The sequence below is a fragment of the Spea bombifrons genome, chromosome 1, assembly GCF_027358695.1.
Source record: "Spea bombifrons isolate aSpeBom1 chromosome 1, aSpeBom1.2.pri, whole genome shotgun sequence".
Classification (NCBI taxonomy): domain Eukaryota; kingdom Metazoa; phylum Chordata; class Amphibia; order Anura; family Pelobatidae; genus Spea; species Spea bombifrons.
Window position 1 is genome coordinate 104,390,566 of NC_071087.1, and position 19,898 is coordinate 104,410,463.

A 19,898-nucleotide genomic window follows, 5' to 3' on the forward strand; every position below is an offset into this window, starting at 1 on the left:
TTTAAGTTTACCATTTTTTCACCCAGCACTTTATTCACTATGGGTGAATATTTTGTAAGAAAATATAGATTTAAATTGTTAGAGTGACAAAGATTGCATAGCACTTTACTTATTATTATCTTCTAACAATATATATGTTGTAAATTGTTGAGCGCTGCACTTGCCGCAAGTTGAGCTATTCTTAGATACCTAGTTTATGGTAAACCGTGCATCCTATCACATGACATGTCTGCAAAAACCCACGATTTCCCCCATTAATGCCAAACCAAATAGTAAAAGTAGCCTAAACTGAGTAATTTTCTTAGTAAAGGTATCTAATAGATGTGGTTGTACGTACACTTAGATTGTACACATACAGTACAGACTAGGTGTAGTAAGCTTTGCCAACCATTTTCAGCTTTGGGGTATCCACTTTTGAGGACTACAATGACTGTTACCCTCATCAGAGTTCTGGTTGGGTAATGGGAGTTGAACTAAAGCAAATCAGCCTTTTATTTGGATTTATATATTTTTTCTATACCTTAATGTGTGTTTGTGTTTTTTTCAATGGGGGGGGCATTTGTGACATGAATGGAAGCAGGCTTGTATTTTTTTTTAATCAGCATGCCAGTGAGCTGATAATTTAAACACCCTTCAGTGTCTGTTACCATGTTAGCAAGTGGCCAGGTTGGCTGGTCCATGGGCCGTGTATTGTTGACTGAAAACAAGTACAGTAATTTAAATAATTTTTTATTGAGATTCTCGTCAAGCTGGCATATCCAAAAATTGTGGCCTGTTTCTGACCCCTGAGGTCTTTAGTTGTGCGCCTGGGTACCCTTCTTTCACCAACATGTGCATGACAGTGTCCACTACAGGAAAGTGCAACAGTACATGCTAGTTATAGAATGAGCACATGTACACACAAAAAAAGATAATTAACTAAAGTGCAAAGATGCTGGCGCAGAGCTCAGGAATATGGCTGGTGAGTAAATGGCATATGTCGTTAGTTGGTGAATTGGGGGCATACCAGTACATCCACTGGTCGCATTACCTCTAAGCCATAAGCACCTGGCAGTATACAGTATATATTTGTATATTGACAGGTGCACTTCAAACAGGTTCTAAAGTATCCAGAGGCCTTATCAGAAGTATCCCATCAGGGTAAAAAGTATGACGGGATGAGAAACACATCCATTGTTTTATATACTTCATCTTATCTTCATAATCCAGGTGTTATGTTACATCATTAGCACCCTCTGCTCCAACTTAATCTAAATACGTGGCCCACATTATAAAGTTGATAGTGCCCTTGAGCAGATATGCCGTCAGTGTTGTGAATAAACCACAAATTCTGCATATCCTTTACCATAACTGACTGAAATCAATTTCATCTGTTTTCACCAAGCTTCCTATCCCGGTTTACTTGCAGCTCCTTAAATCTGTGAATTAAGAATTAGACATTCCTCCTGCAGAGCACAAGTAAAGCGTTCAGGATTATGAAAGCCTGAGAATTTGGCAGTTATCATTAAGACTTTGTCCATGATTTTGAGTTTCCCATAACAAAAATAAAGTGAAGCTAGTGAAACAAAAAATGCCCAGAGGACCATGCAAGCCAAACTATATTAAGAAGCCACGGGAAAAAAGAAAGAACCATACTGCATTTCACTTTCACGTTGAAAAGTACCAGCTCCAAGCAACAGCTTAGGAGAACAGGTCCTCAGCCATAGTATATGATGACCAAGCCTTGGACACGGTTGTCATATGCCATGGTTTTAAAGTCTGGCAAAATTAAATTTCTTATTTTCCTTACATTTGATAATATACAAAATGTGCATTTTTAAGAAAGGTTGGGTCTCAAGGGAACAATTAAGCAAGAAGACTCAAGATACATAACAGTACCGGGAACTCAGTGCTCTATGTGGTGGTGTTACTTATGCAAGTTTTTGAGCAAGATTTATACTGTCCTACAATATAGTAAGCAGCTGTTTCTTTTTTAACACCTTAATGACAAAGCCCGTACATGTACGGGCTCAAAATGCATTGTTTTCAATTGGTTTAGGGACCGCCCATTGTCCTTAAGGGGTTAATATTTGGTGAATTAAAGAGATTGCCTGTGAATATTGTTCTGCTTTTTGTTTCGGAGGACTTAATTATGTTATGAATTGAACGGATAGTATAAGAAGAGGAGAAGAACGTTAAAAAAAAAAAAAAAAACTGCCATGTTTTTTTTCTTGCTTTGAGCTGCACATTTATTTTTTCACTGTAACATTCATATTATATTTGCTGGGTCCACGTTTATTTTGTGTTATTGCACAGTCTTTTTGATATCTATTGCAGACTTTATTTTGTTTTTTGTATCAAAAATAAAATGTTTAGAGCACTGGTGCCTTTAAATGTATAACACAACAAATCAACACTAGCACACAGACAGCGTGGTAGATGAAATTTAAACTCCATTAAACACTCTCTCTGTCATCGGTAACTTCAACACGTAAACAATTTCTTGGATCCCGTCCTTGCAGACATTAACAAGCGGAAAACCATGCTCCTGTATGACGCAAATAGCAAACACTTAGTAGGCCAGTAGCTGCTTTACACGCCTTTCTTATACAATGAAATAAAATGTCAATTTTGGGATTTCTGATATTAGCTGTGCTTTGCATTTATAGCATTTGAGCTTGTTGGGTGTTTTTTTTGTAAAGGGGTGTATTTTACTTATTTTTAAGGGGTGTATCTTACTAATTTAGGCAGTCCCAGCCATATTAATCAAAGAAAAAAAACTATTTTGGAGCAAAATTAATTGAGTTGGAACATAAGATTACTTTCTATAGCTATTGCTCCAAACTGATGAGCTATGCTTGAAATTGTTTCAGCTTTGGTCTAATACATATAATTCTTTGTGTATCATTTTATAGGGATCAGGTAAGAAAATCTCAGGTAATTCAAGGTCTGTCAAGCACACAATAGGTACAATGTTTGCAGTGTATGTATAAAAGTAATTGTCACCATTTACAGTCATGTGAAAAAAGAAAGTACACCCTCTTTGAATTCTTTGGTTTTACATATCAGGACATAATAACAATCACCTGTTCCATAACAGGTCTAAAAACTAGGTAAATACAACCAAGATGAACAGCAAACACATGACATATTATATTGTGTCATGATTTATTCATCAAAATAAAGACAAAATGGAGAAGCCATGTGTGAAAAACTAAGTACACCTTATGATTCAATAGCTTGTAGAACCAACTTTAGCAGCAATAACTTAAGAGGACTGAAGTAAAGTAATAATCATGCAGATTTTTGGTAAATTGCCTGAAGTGGCACATGCAGATGGAGACCAACTTTCATGGTCCAGGGAGTCAGGTCAGGCAAAGGGCAGCTCTTAAAGGGACCCTCCTTCATGGTTCGACAATTTTTGCCATTGGCTGCTTAGCAAGGAAGCTCTTCCATTGAAATCAAGAGCTGAGTGTGCATGGAGAAGAGTTCGGCAGAACACATCTACTGCATTGGAAATAGTCGGGTGGTAAGGTTATTGGTAAATGCACATGGGTAGCTACCATGAAAATGTAATTGGATCACACAGCTCTCATATGCATTAAAGTACATCTGATGGCAGGAATGTCCCTTTAAGTTGGTGACTGAGCCTTGCTGAGCCAAGATGTTAAAATGGTTGCAATTTGAAGGAATGGTACAAGTATTTGTAATTTCAAAATTAAGCTTCATTATTGGTAATGTGTAAAGAAAAGTAGCATGGACAGCAAAAAGCTATATCCAAATATGTTACAAGTGTGTTCTACATAATGAAAATGAAATAAAACTACTCAAAATAAATTATCATGCTCAACCGATTAATACACTGGTATCCAGTAACTTTAAAAATGAAATCTTAATGTATCTGAATTTACAGTGACATCTGAATGTAAAGCACAAGATAAGAGTTTTGCTACAAGATAAGAGTTTTGCTTTAACTGGTAATGCACAGTCTGTGTTTAGGAGATCAAGCTGTCACATCAAACCATGCAGCTCTATACCTCAATTTATTATTGTTCAGTTGAATCCACCAATCATTTCAATACATTATGAGTGGACCATTAACATTTACAGCCGTGTCTAAAACTAATGTAAATTATTCTAAGTGGTTCTTGTAGTGTTTACTTTAAGTGGATACCGATAAAGATAAAGATTTTTGTACAATTCTCTACGCTTCAGTGAAGTCCTTTGTAGCGGTATGTGGTTCACTCTGTAAGTAACATTTGATTTCTGTGACCATCCTGCTACCATTCATTCAACAATAATTATTGTATTTTTTGGGGAACGTTTGGCATAGTTACTAGCAGGAAAGTGGTTAATATAATGGCACCATGTCTGGGAGAGAAAATGCATAATGACTGATAACATCATGTGCAGGCACTGGCAGGAATTCCTTTGATTGCTTTTTAACACCTCTGCGGTTCTCCTCTCCATTTTATGGAGTGAGGTTGTATTTCGTAGGGCTATCACAGCATCTTGGGGTTTTTATAAAATGCAGTGTATGTTAGGAGAATGAGTAGAGTGTGAAAGTTCATGATGTAAGGAGCAGGGCACGTGCCTCTCCTTATGGAGGGCACCCTATGCCCCACCTGGCACAGTATGTGTGATAAGCCCTGCACCATGAGACCGTGATTGGCAGAATTAAGTGTGTTCCCAGAGAAGCAGATTTACTCTGAGCATTGTGGTTTGTGAGTGGGCATGGAAGATACCGGGTTGGAGCTGTGCAACCAAGCTTGTAGGTGGCCACAGACCATCAACAGAGCATGGGCTCCTGCAAAGTGCTCAGGAAGCTGCAGCCGAGAAGCTTATCTGGATTAATGGAAGAGGCTACCCATATGTAGCCGAGACCAGAAGCTTGAGGATATGAAGCCCTGTCCAGGAACCAGTTGGGTCGACCTGGGCTGTGAACCCAGGGGAGAATAAGGAAAAGGGACCTTGGAGAGTTCTACTTCTAAAGATGATTGTGTGGATGTTTTCCCAAGTGTGTGCCCAGCTCCTGTTTCTTGATAGCTGAGAGTAAGTTTGGTACAAGGGATTCCTGCTAGTATTTATGTGGTATCCTTTTTTAGTTGCTTGTATCTGTTGTCTTACGTTTGTATGCCGCGACTTCTCTAATAAACGCAATTTATTATCTTTTTGTCTGTCTTGACATCTGTCTTGACATCATATCCCTTATGTTAACGCTCTGCCTACTCATGAGAAACACCACCAGATTGCCTTGAAAACTTGAAACCCTCAGACCTCCCGTTGTGTAGTGTAAATATTGAAATGTCACAGATCAGAACATGCAATAGCTTATCTATGCCAGTTTGTACATTAAGTACATAGCTAGGTAACTAAGCTCTCTTTCTGTCAGGTCTCCAGGCCAGTGATCTACCCATGATCTCTAAAAACCCACATTTTTCGAGCACCTTTCTTCCTAACACTCAGCCAGCATCTTAATCGAGACAACTGAACAACCAACGGTCTCTAGAGATCATCCTGACTTGACCATCTCATCACCGTCCAAGCAGTCCTCTCTTACTGCTTCATTTCCCCCATCGACTAGATTGTAAGCTCGCAAGAGCAGGAAACTCCTCTCCTTTTGAACCGGTTTGTTATTGAGTGTGATTTTAAATTATTCCACTGACTGTAACAGTGCTACAGACTCTGCTGGCGATATAAATAGATGTAACTTAATGATCATTCTGACAGTAAATTCCAGATTTTAATGTGTGTCAAAATAACAGGCATGGAGAATGATACCCATACTAGTAATGGAACCCTTCTTTTTTTAAACATTTGCATTTCTTTCAGTACCACGCAATAACGAACAATATAATCTGGTAAAAAAAAATGAATGCTATAATAATGATAACACTGCTAGCAGAATATAAAGTGTATTAAAACTATTACTGAATCCTGTTGTTACAATGACACAATAACATCAGTGTTTAGCCTGATAAAACTACAAAACCGAGTCTTTAAAATTACATCATACAACTAGTGTCTTTACAATAAAGTTAAAAGTTAACTCCCCGCCCCCCCCCCCCCCACACACACACACACACACTGAATAAGGTCTGGCTCCGCTTTCTAAATACAGACCAGAGAAATCTTAACTGTTATTTCCACAACAGAGAATTGTTGTTACATAATATTAACATGTTTTGCCAGACCGAGAGACCCCATAAATACTATGACGGATTTTGGTGGATGGATAGAAACAAACAGTGTAACAATTCATTTGCAACCTCACAGACTATTTGAAATAGGTTACTTGCCAGCGTGTATCTTGCATATCTTACTTAATAAGGTTATTATCAGACCGACGGATATGAACCATCGGGAGCATGTTGGGAACATTCTAACGGACCCAGATTAAAAACCTAAATCTGTGAGCTTCACTCAAAACACTTGTCTAGATCTGAGCTGGTGTTACAGGTGGTTAAAAATGGTGGTTTTGCATTATAGACGGTGATTGCTAAATAAAGCTACAACAAAATCTATAGAAAACTGCTTTCAAGCAAATCAATCGGGAATATCCTATTAATGCATCCTTAGATATAGTTGTACACTTACATTTTATGCTGAAACAGATACCATGCATGAGCACGTACAAGCAGAAATGCACACTACTGCCAGTTTAACCCTTTCAGAGCAATTGCATGGACTGTAGCATACAAAGAAGTCACTATGCTACTTCTATGCTAAGTTATATCTAATATTGACATGTTGCTGACCAAACTTTAAAAAGTGCTACTCTGCCTTATTGGGGAATGTATATACTTGATGAAGGATGTATATACTTGATACTCGTCCGGGTAAAAATGGGGGATAAAGCAAGCCTTATTTATCACCATAGGTGTGACTTCTGAGGCAATCAAATATTTCCTTTTCATCTCAAGATTTGACACAATCAGTTTATATAATTGTTTTGTTTATATATATCAAAAGCAAAATGCACATGTGCATTTATAAAGAGTAAAAAGAAAACATCAGCAATTAGAACACGGTACACTATATGCTGTACCACCATGGGTCATAATTAGCTTCTGTTGTGGCAGCATTTGCACTAATGCCAGTTAGAATTTTTCCCTTTACTGGGCTTGCAATAGCTTAGACTCTGAGTAGGTACATGCTGTGTGTACGAGATGCACATACTAAATGTGTACTATATTTGAGCAGGTAGCTTTTATTTTTTTTTTAACTGAAAATGAAACCGGATCATTTACTTGCAAGTTTCATTTTGGTGAATAATCACCATTTTCTGCAATAACTCTTTATTTTAGATGGGTCATTGAATCGAGCCGCATATTGTTTGATGTTAAAAACACCAATTCAAATGTAAAGCACCTAGCTTTTTCTCTTGTGTGTGTACTGAAGAGTAACCATCTATTAAATTGGACTTGCCTTTAAGTCAATTCTAGGTCAGACTAAAGATTCCTCTTCTCTATATAAATATACTATTACTACTAGTGCTAATACTAATTACTACTATCCAGCACAGCAGTCTATCAGCATGACATAGCAACACTTAGTCCTATCTCTCAAGGGTAGAATGTACACAAAAAGAAGGACATTATGGTTGAACAGTATTGTAAAAAAACAAAAAATACTGCTGTCCTGTAGAAAGCCTTGGTCATTAAGGGGTTAAGCCCCAATGGAAATATTTCTAAAGTATATTTGTTTGTTTTTTTATTATTATTTTTAACCATCCTAAGGCGCACTCATATAGGTACTCATGACAAGAAAATAATCAATGTAGATTGGTATATAGATAATTATCTGGTTAGTCTTTAGTTGTTTTTTTTTTTTTATCTTCATCTATATTTTTTAGAGAGACACTGGAGAGGCATACATGGACAGCAAATGCAAACATTACATTTATTTTTACTTACCACTTTTCTGTTGACACTTTTGCTTTATTCATCTTGATGAAGTAACAGTTTATTTCACCATTTCATTTCCTGAAGATAAAATCAAAATCAGTTTACGCCAGCAAGTCATAGTAAAAACAAATAAGCACGTTCCTTTAACAACCACCATACAGAAAAAAAAGAATATGAAAATGTGGCTTCCTTTTCTTTAAAAAAACGGAAACACTTAAAATGCCCCTTGCTTAAACGTGCTTTTCCATTTATACAATCCATTAGTGTCACTCTCAAGCAAGAATAGGCACCAGCCTCATTTACTGGGGTCTGTGGTGGACAATTTAATGATGATCTATGGACCTTCACAAACCTTGTCATGGACACTGGTGTTCTTGTACAGACACTTTGCCTATCCATGCCCCGAAAGTTCCTTTTTCAGTTTTTATGGAAATCTCCCAGAGCTTGTTTTTGTGTCACATGACAAATAAGTACTCCTGGCAAAAAGTACACTATATGGACAAAAGTATTGGGACACCTGACCATTATACTAACAGCATTTGTGAGGTCAGGCACTGATGTTGGACAAGAAGGCCTGATTCACAATCTCCATTTGTGTTCGATGGGGTTGAGGTCAGGGCTCTGTGCGGGCCAGTCAAGTTCTTCCACACTAAACTCATTCAACCATATCTTTATGAAGGCAAGGAAGCTACAAAGGTGGGACCAACTTCATATTAATGTCTATGTATTTAGAATTTTTCAAAGTCCCTGTTGGTGTAATAGCCAGGTTTCTTCTCCTTATTAATGCATCCTTTACCCAGCTGATTGCCTTTCAACTTTATTACTATGAGCACCTTAGCACTAGGCAAGGCAACTCGTAGCTTAGCTTGCTTTGATTCCATGGTGATTGTGGACCATTACCTATGGCACGGTCTCTACAAGAAAGCTTGGCTAGGAGTACTTTCTCTTTCTTGGCTTCAGTACTGGTCAGTGTCTTTCAAGGGTACGAAGTACGAAAGAAACGTGGTAAATTGTGTGGAAATGTAATACATTATTGGATCAGTTTATATTACAAGATCTTTTGTTAGGATGTCAGATATTACACTACAATATAAAAAATGTTTTACAATTACAATTTGTTTTGGAAACAAATATCAGATATTATATAAAAACAGCAACAAAAATTTGGCTCGACAACCAAGTGTCTGTCATGTCCACTGCTCCTAAGCCAGTGAAAACAGCTAATGGTACCATGCTAGGAACAAGGCAGCGTTAGATTTTACATGGTGATTCTCACTATACAAAACAAGGCCCTGTAAATAATGGAAGGTGAAGCAAAACACTTATCTGTTCTACAATTCCCTATTCTAACAATATTGGAGTGAGCTAAAAAATGTAAACGTTAACCTGTACCACTGTGCCAAAATGCTCTGGTAGACATATAAGGACTTACTGATTTCAGGACACAGTAGCCATATACTGGGATGAAAATGCCAATTACTGTGTAATTAGAGGAGGAAGAAAAGCATGATTAGATTTAATTCCTAAACACCCCATTAAATAAGATTTGAACAAGTCTATGTAGAATGTAGAAGGCAAACAAAGAATACATTGAGATTTCTCTCATTTTCAAATATGTCCCAGGGACCAAGTGCAGAAACCGTTGTACACACAGGGTATACAGTTATTGTTAGAGGGAAACAATAGGCATGTACAGTATAAATAGCAGTTTGTTTTCTAATAACAGGTACATTCTGGTGGTGGGAGAAGCTAATTTTCAGGGATCTTAGGCTATTGGATGATTTGGAGTAGTCTGGAAGGCTATTCCACACGTGAGGAGCTCTGAAACAAAATGCACCTTGACCTGCACCTGCTTCATTTTTTTAAGCCTTGGACAGCAAGTAGGGGACTGGTGCTGGACCTGACTTTGTAGGAACATGTAAGGAGTAAGAGTGATTGTGCTGCTCAGGTAGCGGGGGAAACCTTCCAGTGAAGTGGTTATGCACTAGGTTAAGCAAACTAGCTGGAGAGTGCGTCTGGGGGCAAGTGTCAGCCAGTTTAGCTCTTAACATTTCTCAGCGATGTGCGTTATAATCACACTGGAGGACAAATTGGCACAGCACATAGTGTCAAGTATTCCAAGACAGATCTGGAATGCAGAATGGTAAACCACGTCCCCATAGTCTAAGATCAGCATTGGTGCACAACAAGTTTCCTTAGAGAGGGATCTAGGCTAGATATGTTCCGGTATAGAGAGAAAATCAAAGGATATAGTCCTGAGGATAGCTTGTCAATATAGAGACCAAAAGCCACATTCCGTGATACTTGTAAGAATTTACCTGGGTCAGGTTATAACATGATACAGTCTTGATGTTTTAGACATCAAGGACAATATAAAGTTAAGTGCCAGCAGTCAATGTCATCTTTAACCAGTTCTCTACCATAGGACATACTATTACATCCTATGGTCTTAAGAGGGTGCCTGGACATGATACCATATCCCAGCGCTCAGCAGGAGGTGGCATGCAGTCTGCAGAAGAGTGGTTAGTAGGTGAGAAAGGGGGAGGGTGGCAATGGAAGTTTGCCCCAGACCCTTTTATGTTTAAAGACGGCCCTGCCATCAGTAAAATTTCAGGTGCCATGCCAACCTGGCTTCTGGCATTGTCCAACCCCACCCTAAACAGACTAGTAACTTTTCCTGACTGGTTAGGGGCAAATTAAAAACAATTCACAAACCTATAACTTCTTCAATAAGTTTAGGAAGGAGGTGTTATAACAAGCACTTTATCAATATAATCGCAATTTATTTTTTTAATAACAAACTTTAATGAAAAACTGACAAATTTTCTCTGACAAGTTCAGAAGTATACTACTACTTAACTCTCAATAAAACAGAAGGATGTACTTTGTTTTATTATAAACCTCACACTGTATGTGTTTGATGGTGATGCACTATATTTATACAACACTTGTACCTTCTTCTAGTACTCTGTTAACATCCTCTTACCGCAACATTTAATAAGACAGAAAACTCCCAAGGAGGTGCCCATCCTGTCTGGGATATGGTAAACCGCACTGTAAATTCCTAGTTTACTTTTAAAGGGTCTAAATGCATGGAGAACAGATGTCCATGCTGGATAATCGAGAATAGGCGGTACAGTATATTCACCTAGGCTGACATCGTAAACAGCAACCTAAGATTGTCATGGAAATAGGTATACAACCTAGGGAAATCTTGCATTTTAGCCCCTGGCACTACTAAATTTGCTAAACCATTTAAGAGTTAGGAAGTAGTCAAAATCCATATTCACAGCTTTATGGGAAAATACATAAATGTTCATAGCATGCCCTTTATAGATATACTATATCAGGGCTTGACAAATTTGTTGTGAATCTAGGTGCCAGGTAAAAAAGTTAGGAGCCAGGATTTTTTTAAACTAACAGTTGGTCAGGAGTGATCTGATCATCATCAGCCCACTTACTAAACTCACAGCATTTGACCTGGAAGCACCCTGGACTTTCAGGTCAGTGCTGGTTTTTGTTGTTTGTTTTTTTATTATTATTTTTTTTTTGATAATTTTTTTTTTTTAAACGCTTTCAATGCTGATGTTCCATTGGAGCACAGCATTCACTGATAATGTTAACCCCTGCAATGCCACGAATGAGTCATACACAATTGTGGAATTGAAGGGGTTAACGCTACACTGTCGCTCTCATGGGGCTGGTCCCCAGTCTCATGTGGAGACCGAAGAACCCTCTCCCCCTGTCCCTGAAGCTGCCTCTGGCAGCTGGGACGCAATTGCTGGTCTATAGACCAGCCATTGCAGGGGGGAGTCTCTGATGACTTCTGTAGGCTTGTGGGGGCTCGTTTTTGCTGTTGCTGGTCTGCTTCCAGGCAGACCATCAGCAGCAGAGCCCCTTACAAAACGAGAATTAACCCGTAAAATGCCACGATCACGGCATTGAAGGGATTAACGCTGCACTTTTGCTCTCATGGAGCGATCAGGCAGCAGGGGGGGTGTTGTGTCAACCCCCTTTCCTGAAGCTGCCTGTGGCAGCTGAAGACGCTATTGCTGGTTTTCCTGCAATCGTGGTTTTAGCCTACAGAATCACTCCGTGGGAGTGATCTCAGGCTCGGGGGCGGTCTCTGAGTGGCTGTGCTGTCTGCCCAGACTTCTGGGCAGACAGCAGCAGCAGCGCCCCCGCGATGACAGGCTGACAAACACCTAGGGATTTGTCGAGCCTTGCACTATACGGACTAAAGTATTAGGACACCTTACCATTACGACATTATGACACTGTATTCTAAATACATAGACATTAATATGTACTTGATCCCCCCTCTGCAGTTATAACCGCTTACACTCTTCTGGGAAGGCTTTCCACGGGATTTTGAAGTGTTTCTGTGGGAATGTTTACCCATTCATCCAGTAGAGCATTTGTGAGGTCAGGCACTGATGTTGGACGGGAAGGCCTGGCTCGCAATCTCCGTTCCAGTTCATCCCAAAGTTCGATGGGGTTGAGGTTGGGGCTCTGTGTAGGCCCGTCAAGTTCTTCCACACCAAACTCTTCCAACCATGTTGGACCTAGCTTTATGGACCGAGCTTTGTGCACTGGGGCACAGTCATGCTGGAATAGAAAAAGGGACTTCCCCCAAACTGTTCCCATAAAGTCGACTGTGGAATATCTAGCAGGGATGAAGTTTCACGAACTGAGTTATTGGAAAGGTGACATCCTATCAAAGTACCACGCTTGAATTCACTGAGCTCTTCCGAACGACCCATTTCTTCACAAATGTTTGTAAATACAGACTGCATGGCTAGGTGCTTGATTTTATACACCTGTGGCAACGGGTCTGATTGAAACACGTGAATTCAATAATTAAGTGACCCAATACTTTTGTCCATATAATGTAGCAAACAACTGTACAAAATCAGCAGCTGTGAGAAAATGGGACGTACAAGCTGCACGTGATACTACCGACTATACCCAAATAGAGGGCCGCGAGACTGTTTACATGTCTATACTTGTATGTCAACACACTTGAAAGAAGAAGAGAAATAGGGAGAAACGGAGAGATAGTGAGAAGGGGGGAGATAATGAAAAAGAAAGGGCAAATGATATTGAAAAAGGGGAGATATAATAAATGATGCAAGAGGTAGAGAGAAGTGGGAAAGATATTGAGAAAGAGGAGAAAACAGGAGGAAAAGAGACAAAAAACAAATTGCAGATGTAAATACAGAAAACATGCAGATCATTATGAGACTGCTTGGATTTTTAAACTGTCCAATCTACCAAAGTCTCTTTGACCTGGCCGCTACTAAAATTTTCTTTTAGTTTATTCCTTAGCCTACATGTCCTTAAATAATTAATTTGTAATAAGCCTTTTATGGCCAGCTATCTGATAACAGGAACCCTTTCCAGTGCACAGATTATTTTTTTCCCCAATCCACTTCAGAACTGTAATCATAATCAAATTCCTCAAACTCATGCATGCTTGAAACAAGGAATTACTGCATGTCACTAAATGCTGCATTGCACATTCTAAAAAAATAACTTTCCCACGTTTAATCCGCATTTACCAGCTTTCAATGCAGGTAAACAAAAAGAGGAATAGAGCATTAGGCAAACTGTGCCCACCATGTTGAAGGCACACTCAGGTCTCCCCTCATTAAAGCGACAGAATAATGTCCCTGACAGCCTGAACATAAAACATTGTGTTTTAAAGTACCGTATTTGCTCGATTATAAGACAACCCCCCCAAAAAATTTTAATTTAGGAAAAAAAGAAAAAGCCTGAATGTAAGACTACCCTATAGGAAAAAAAGACTTGGCCGCCATGCTCCAGACTCCCTGTCTCCAGACTCCCTGGACATCCACTAGCGGCAGCTAGTGGATGTCTGAGCGATGCGCGTAGACAACCTCTGCTGCTGGCCAGCACTTCCACTGGGGCTTCTATGATGGAGCACCGGAAGGTCATGTCACGCTGGCATAGAAGCCCTAGCGGAAGTGCTGGGCAGCAGCGGAGGTTGTCTGCACGCATCATTCAGACATCCACCGGCTGCCAGAGAGGAAGATCCAGGCTACTCGGAGCCTACCCTTGTGGGACGCAGCCAGGACTGCCCACAGTGGGCATTCCACCGACATCACAGGAAACACCCCCATTGAAAGTGGAAATAGGCGGGGAGTGGGGCGTGCCAGGACTGCGCTCCCACGACCTGGAAGATTCATTAGTTGACCCGGAGAATTGGAGAAGAGTCACTTCTAATAGAGTTCTCTGTGCCAAACCTAGAGAGTTCACAGGCATGCATAGAAGCCTGTCACAAAATCCAGAAGCCGTCACGTGACTACTACAGGATCACGTGACAACGCATCACATGACATGACCTCACGGAGCTCCAGCAAGTGCAGTCTAAAGAAAAGCCAGCTCCATACAGAGCTGGTAAGCTAGACGCACATATCAGTTTTAAAACTTAGAAAGTGACGACAGATAAGAACCATTCGGCCCATCCGGTCTGCCCAACAAAAAAAAGGTTTGAACTCATACGTTAAAAAGAAAACGAGGAAGTACTTGCAACGTTGATTGAACCGGTTCAATTTTTAACAAACATACCTATTAGTATTAGCATGTCCTAACAGGCATGCACATTTATGTGGATTAATATAGAATACTAGTAGAGGAGAACTGACAGGCAGATTATCACAGCTAACCAGTAACAGAACACATTAACCTATTCAACAATAAAGTCTTAAGAAGAGACTACACTTTAATGCACGTGACAGCCAGGTTATTAAGTTATTTTCACCCTTGCAAATGCATGGAGGAATTCATCAAAACCCCCCTTATGCATTTACCTCTTTCCCACCACACATCTGACACTCAAATGGTGGTTGTCTGAGCAATGCACGTAGACAACCTCTGCTGCTGGCCAGCACTTCCACTGGGGCTTCTATGTTGGAGTTGACACAGTTGGTTATTATTTCTATTTGTGTAATTATGGCATTGGATACCTACTTGCCACCAAACTGTCCACACGCACTGTTATGAATAAAATATAAATTACCTTGCCTGTTTTTGTAAGGCTTATATGCATTAATACAACAGGGATTATTACTCAGACTTTTGCATATAACAGGGCTCGACAAGTCGCCATGGTGACTAGAAACAACTTCCTGGTGCTCAGTGTTTTGCAGGACAAGGGGGTAAAAACCCCCGCTTCACCGTGTCCCCACAGGAAAGCATGCATGTTACAATGTGACATTAACACGAGTTTGTCAGCATATAGTGTGTGTGTATTAGTGGATAGTGTTAGCATGTGTGTACATGAGTGGAGAACTTTAGCATGTGTATTACTGTAAGGTGTTTGTGTGCATAAGTGTAAGAATAATGGTTAAACATACAGTCTTGAGTCTTTATGGTGTAAAACGCCGCTTGTCATGAAGGGGTTAACCACAGTACCATACAGAGTGGATTAGCACTGAAGCAGGGCCGCCCCAAGACGTTGTGCTGCCTGGGGTGAAGTGTGAAATGCTGCCCCCCCTCCGGGAAAAAAAGTGAGTAAGCGCTGACGTGACACCTGACATCACCGCGCTCTCCGTGAAACTCATGCTGCCACGCGAGAGATGACCTCCAATCACGGTGGAGAAGACGCTCTGAGCAGCATGCATTAGGTCCGCAGACCCCAGACAAGCTAATAATAGCTTGCTGACAAAAGCATTTCTTGGGGCGGCACAGTGCCCCACTCCGCTCCATAGCAGGGCTTGCCCAATAAACATCCTTTAACTGCAGACAAGGGAGTACTATCAATAAAAAACATGATTGGGAAAGAAAAAAAAAGTTGGCTCCTAAATTTTTTGGCTGGCTCCTAGATCCAAACCAAATTTGTCAACCCCTGTCATATAACAAAACTTGCCACAACTGTGGATTCAAATTCAGATTGTAAGCTCTATGTAGACTGTACGCTTGGCATTTTGTGTAACCAGTGATTGAAGGGGGAAACTTTTGAAAATCATGTATTTTGTGGGCAAACAGGTCATAGTAAATACTACATCAAATAATTTGGAGTTACAGAAGAAAAAAAAAAGGTTAGTTGGGCCCTTCACAGATGGGCTGACAATATGCAGAAAAGCAATGTATTTTCGTCTTGCAGCTACATCTTCAAATCAAAGCAAGCCTTTAAAATGAGAATAGTGCCATTTCAGCTATAAACACACTGGAAACATACTAGATTTTTCTCCCATCATATTTTTGGGATAGCAATAGTCAGATGTTTTCTCTCTGGAGACAGAGGAAGCGTGACGGCAAGAGAAATTTGGAGAGAATAATAAAAAAAAAAAAAAAAAAAAAAAAAAGATTTCAAAAGCACTCTTGGAACTCCCACACTTCTCTGTCCACTATACAAGGTCAACCACATTAAGCTTCTCTTGCTAAATCAGTAAGACTGAACTCTTCACATGAATTTTAGGGAAGTTAACTGACGTTGGCTCTTCATAATGCCTAGCGAGGTGAGAATACTGCAACGTCCAACCATCCCACAAGCTCACAGTTTAGTAGATATACCTCCGAAACAGAGGTACACAGAGAAAGTCAGAGACCTTAACATAACAATGCATAGACGGAAAAGACACAGGCATATGTGTATAGAAAACTCAATTCAACGGCAGATAATTACAGTTAAGCATCAGAATAACGGCTCTTCATTACCTTCGTACGCACGCACATACTGCATCTATACCTGAATTCACACATCGCTTCCTTTAATATCATAACATTTCATATATATATATATATATATATATATATATATATATATATATATATATATATATATATATATATAGAAGCCAGCAGATCCTAGTGTGCTATCACAATGAGGAACACAATGCAGAACAATAACATGAGGGCCCTGCTCTTGTGAGCTTACAGTCTACTGTCATACAAGAGCAGCATTGTCCCCACCCTGCTGTGAATGTATGACATCATACCTTTTAGATTCCACGCAGTCAGTGCTGCCGTATATATATAAACAGTTTTTTTATTACTAAATAGACGTAAATAACATAACCGGGCATACAGGCCTTTTAACTATTTTCGTGTAAGACATCAATACCCTAGTAACTGTAAAATACCGATAACTTGCCAATTACGTTGAATATTGTGTGCCTAATACAGAATTTAATTCATTCATCTTGATGTTATATACAGAGTTATTATCATTTTTGGGAGAAAAAACATGTCAATATGACTAGCTCAGCTGTGTTATCATAGATCATAAGCCAATGTTATATACAATATCACTTAGTAAGTCTGTATGAGATCAGTGCTGTGTCATAGCATCATCAGACGTATCATCTACCTGACTGTGTTACATATTGTGACACTGACCCCCACTCCTGCTAAGCCCACACCCAAAGATCTCTGGTGACAACAAAGGCTTATAACCTACGTGACATGACAATCACTTATCTCTCATTCACTGCGCAACCTAGCCAGTGTGGTCTTTATCACATGGCACTAATAGTCGATGACAGCACACAACACTCACTATGGCATCACACTATCCCGTTTCAATCATCACAGTACAGGACGCTTTTCGTGTCGCCATGACAACAATCACCCTCACTCGCACTCTCAGGCAGGTGCAGCAGGGTGTGAGCGGCGCAGTACCGTGTCCCCGTCACCCCCCTCTCCCTGGAGACTGACACAACGGCCGCCGAACGGCCTCAGCATTGCACACTGGACCGTAAATACGCCACCCTCCCCTCCGCACAGGGTCCACCATCACCTGGAAAGCCTGCCTCTCCTCCGCAGCCACACTCAGTCTGCCCGCTACCAGTCAACACACCAGCTGTAGATGGAGACGGAGGAGGAGTGCCTCAGAGCCGTTCACGGAGGCAAGCTGACATATCCAGGGGGCGGGCCCAGCCAACACAGAGGTGGGCAAGCCCACGGCCTACATGGGCAGACACGCAGAATCCTTGGGCGCAGGGGGTTCCTGGATGTCTTCCGGCTATAGAGCGTACCAAGGCTCCCCGTCCTGCGGGGCGTGGTCGTCTTGCTGATGGGCGTGACCATCATATATTTTGGGGCGTGGCTAAAATGGGGTAGCCGGGCTTAGGGCGGGTAGGCGGAAAGTGGCATTGAAATATTTCAATAGATAATATTTGGAAAAATTCTGTATTTGTGTTCTTTTGGGAGAATATGTTTACCTCGGGTGTTTATTATTTTCTTGAGAAGATACACGGTTACACGTTGGTCTGTTATTTTATACCCACAACATTTCTAGCACTCTGCAAGGTCAGGGCACCGAGACTCACTGGCTGTGAGAAATATACAAGAGAGGCAATAAAATAAAATGATATGCCTGTGTATTGGAGGACCCAGTTCATGACCTGATACTGTCCAGTGCCACCAGTGGGTAGATTCTTTAGCGGAATAAATAGGTCTTTTATAATAGGCAGGTTAGTAGGGCTATAATTTACATGGGGCAAGGGAAGCAGCTGCCCCAGTAGTCACAACGTGAGAGACCCTCTTGAGTTACCCAGCAACAAAGCCCCTGTGCCCCCGCCTGATGTGGCCTCAAAGCAGGTTGGGACTTGGACCCTGTCCCAGGTGCTTGTCTTTGGCCCAGATACTCCAGGTGAAGAGCTGGTTCTTGGGTCACCATGTTGTGTCTCCAGGCCATGAGAGCTTAGTGTATGTGCACCCACCCCCCTCTTTTGCTTTCACCCACCATACAAACACCCCGTTAAGTAACCAGAAATGTTTTGCCATTTTAGCATGATGTCGGTTTTCCATGTTTAGTGTACCCATATAAATTATATATAGTTTAATTCTTAGAAAAAGGAACACCGACATTCCATGAAGACAGAAGTAATCAAATAAACGTATAATATAAAAAGATATCTTATATTCTGATGCTTGAAAAAATGTAGAATATAGAAAAAATATCCAAAATTATACAGAAAAAAGAAATGAACAAACAAAAAATACAATGAATATCATAACAGCCGCAGAAAAAAAGAGACTGCTTGATGCATTTCGCACCTCAAGTGCTTTGTTATTAAATAATATTTAAGATCTTAAATTTTACAATTTTAAATTAGGTCCTTCAGATAAAAAACTAAAATAATACCCCATTCATGGGTTTTTTAAAGGGAGTAATATGTTCTACAATAAAAAAAATTTCTTATTTTAGAACTTTGGATTGGGGCAAGTAAGGGTTTTTTAATGTATATTTCCAGTGAAAGGGGTATGAGCTGTTTGGGCACCTATATTTTGTAATTTTTTACGTTTTAAAAAACAAAATTCTATGGTATCGTGAAAAAAGTGCCCACAAACCTATATTTTGGGTATAAAACATCATGAAGTGAATAGGAACCCGCCGGTTGCCGGTGCGCAGGTCTGCCATGTTACCTATGTTGTCTGCGGGAACCAATTAGCAAACACCTACGCCACGTAATCACTGTCATTGGCCAGTTGCAGCAATCGCATGGCACACTAGGTGTCTCTCTGCCTCCATCTTATGTGTTTGCTGATACATTTTGTTTCTACTGGATATATTTTTTCTCTTTTCAAATTATTTACGGGGAATTGGAAATTTAGATTTTGGGTAGGTAGGGAGAAAATGTTAAAAAAAATATCTAAAAAAAAATGGAATTTGGTAGGATTTGGCGGTGGTTTAGTTTGTTGGGTAGGTTGGGAGAAAAAATGTTTAAAAAAAGTAAAAACAAAAAAAGCTCTTTTAAAAAAAAGAAACTACCGTATGTGGTAGTTTGGGAAGGAATTTGAGCATGGTTTAGTGAGTTGCTAGGTATTTAGGGAGAAAAGTGTTTTTAAAAAAATATATTTCATTTATTTTACAACACAATGATTAAATTGTATACAGCCAATCAGGCATGCAGACTCTCCCAATCTGTCAGAGTCAGATGACACTCTACCTTAGATATTGACAGTGGCTTCTCTAGGGTTGGTGTCACACATGGTGTCAATTTTGGTCCAATTTTGGTGTGTTAACCACACTTATTAAAAGTA

General features: G+C 40.0%; 1 protein-coding gene across 2 annotated transcripts in view; it reads right to left on the bottom strand.

Moving 5' to 3' along the window:
* The window catches only part of AGTPBP1 (ATP/GTP binding carboxypeptidase 1), a 59,642-nt gene extending 41,811 nt beyond the window's left edge, over nt 1-17,831 (bottom strand). The window contains exons 1-2 of one of the 2 annotated variants that reach the window (XM_053467249.1): nt 17,650-17,831; nt 7,896-7,964 (exon numbers count right to left, since the gene is read on the bottom strand). In XM_053467249.1, coding sequence (XP_053323224.1) covers nt 7,896-7,927 — 32 coding nt within the window. In that variant the 5' untranslated portion in view covers nt 7,928-7,964; nt 17,650-17,831. Of the gene's footprint in view, nt 1-7,895; nt 8,047-17,649 lie in introns of those variants that run through there. The other variant, XM_053467258.1, reaches the window with a different exon arrangement.
* Nucleotides 17,832-19,898: the final 2,067 nt, after the last annotated feature.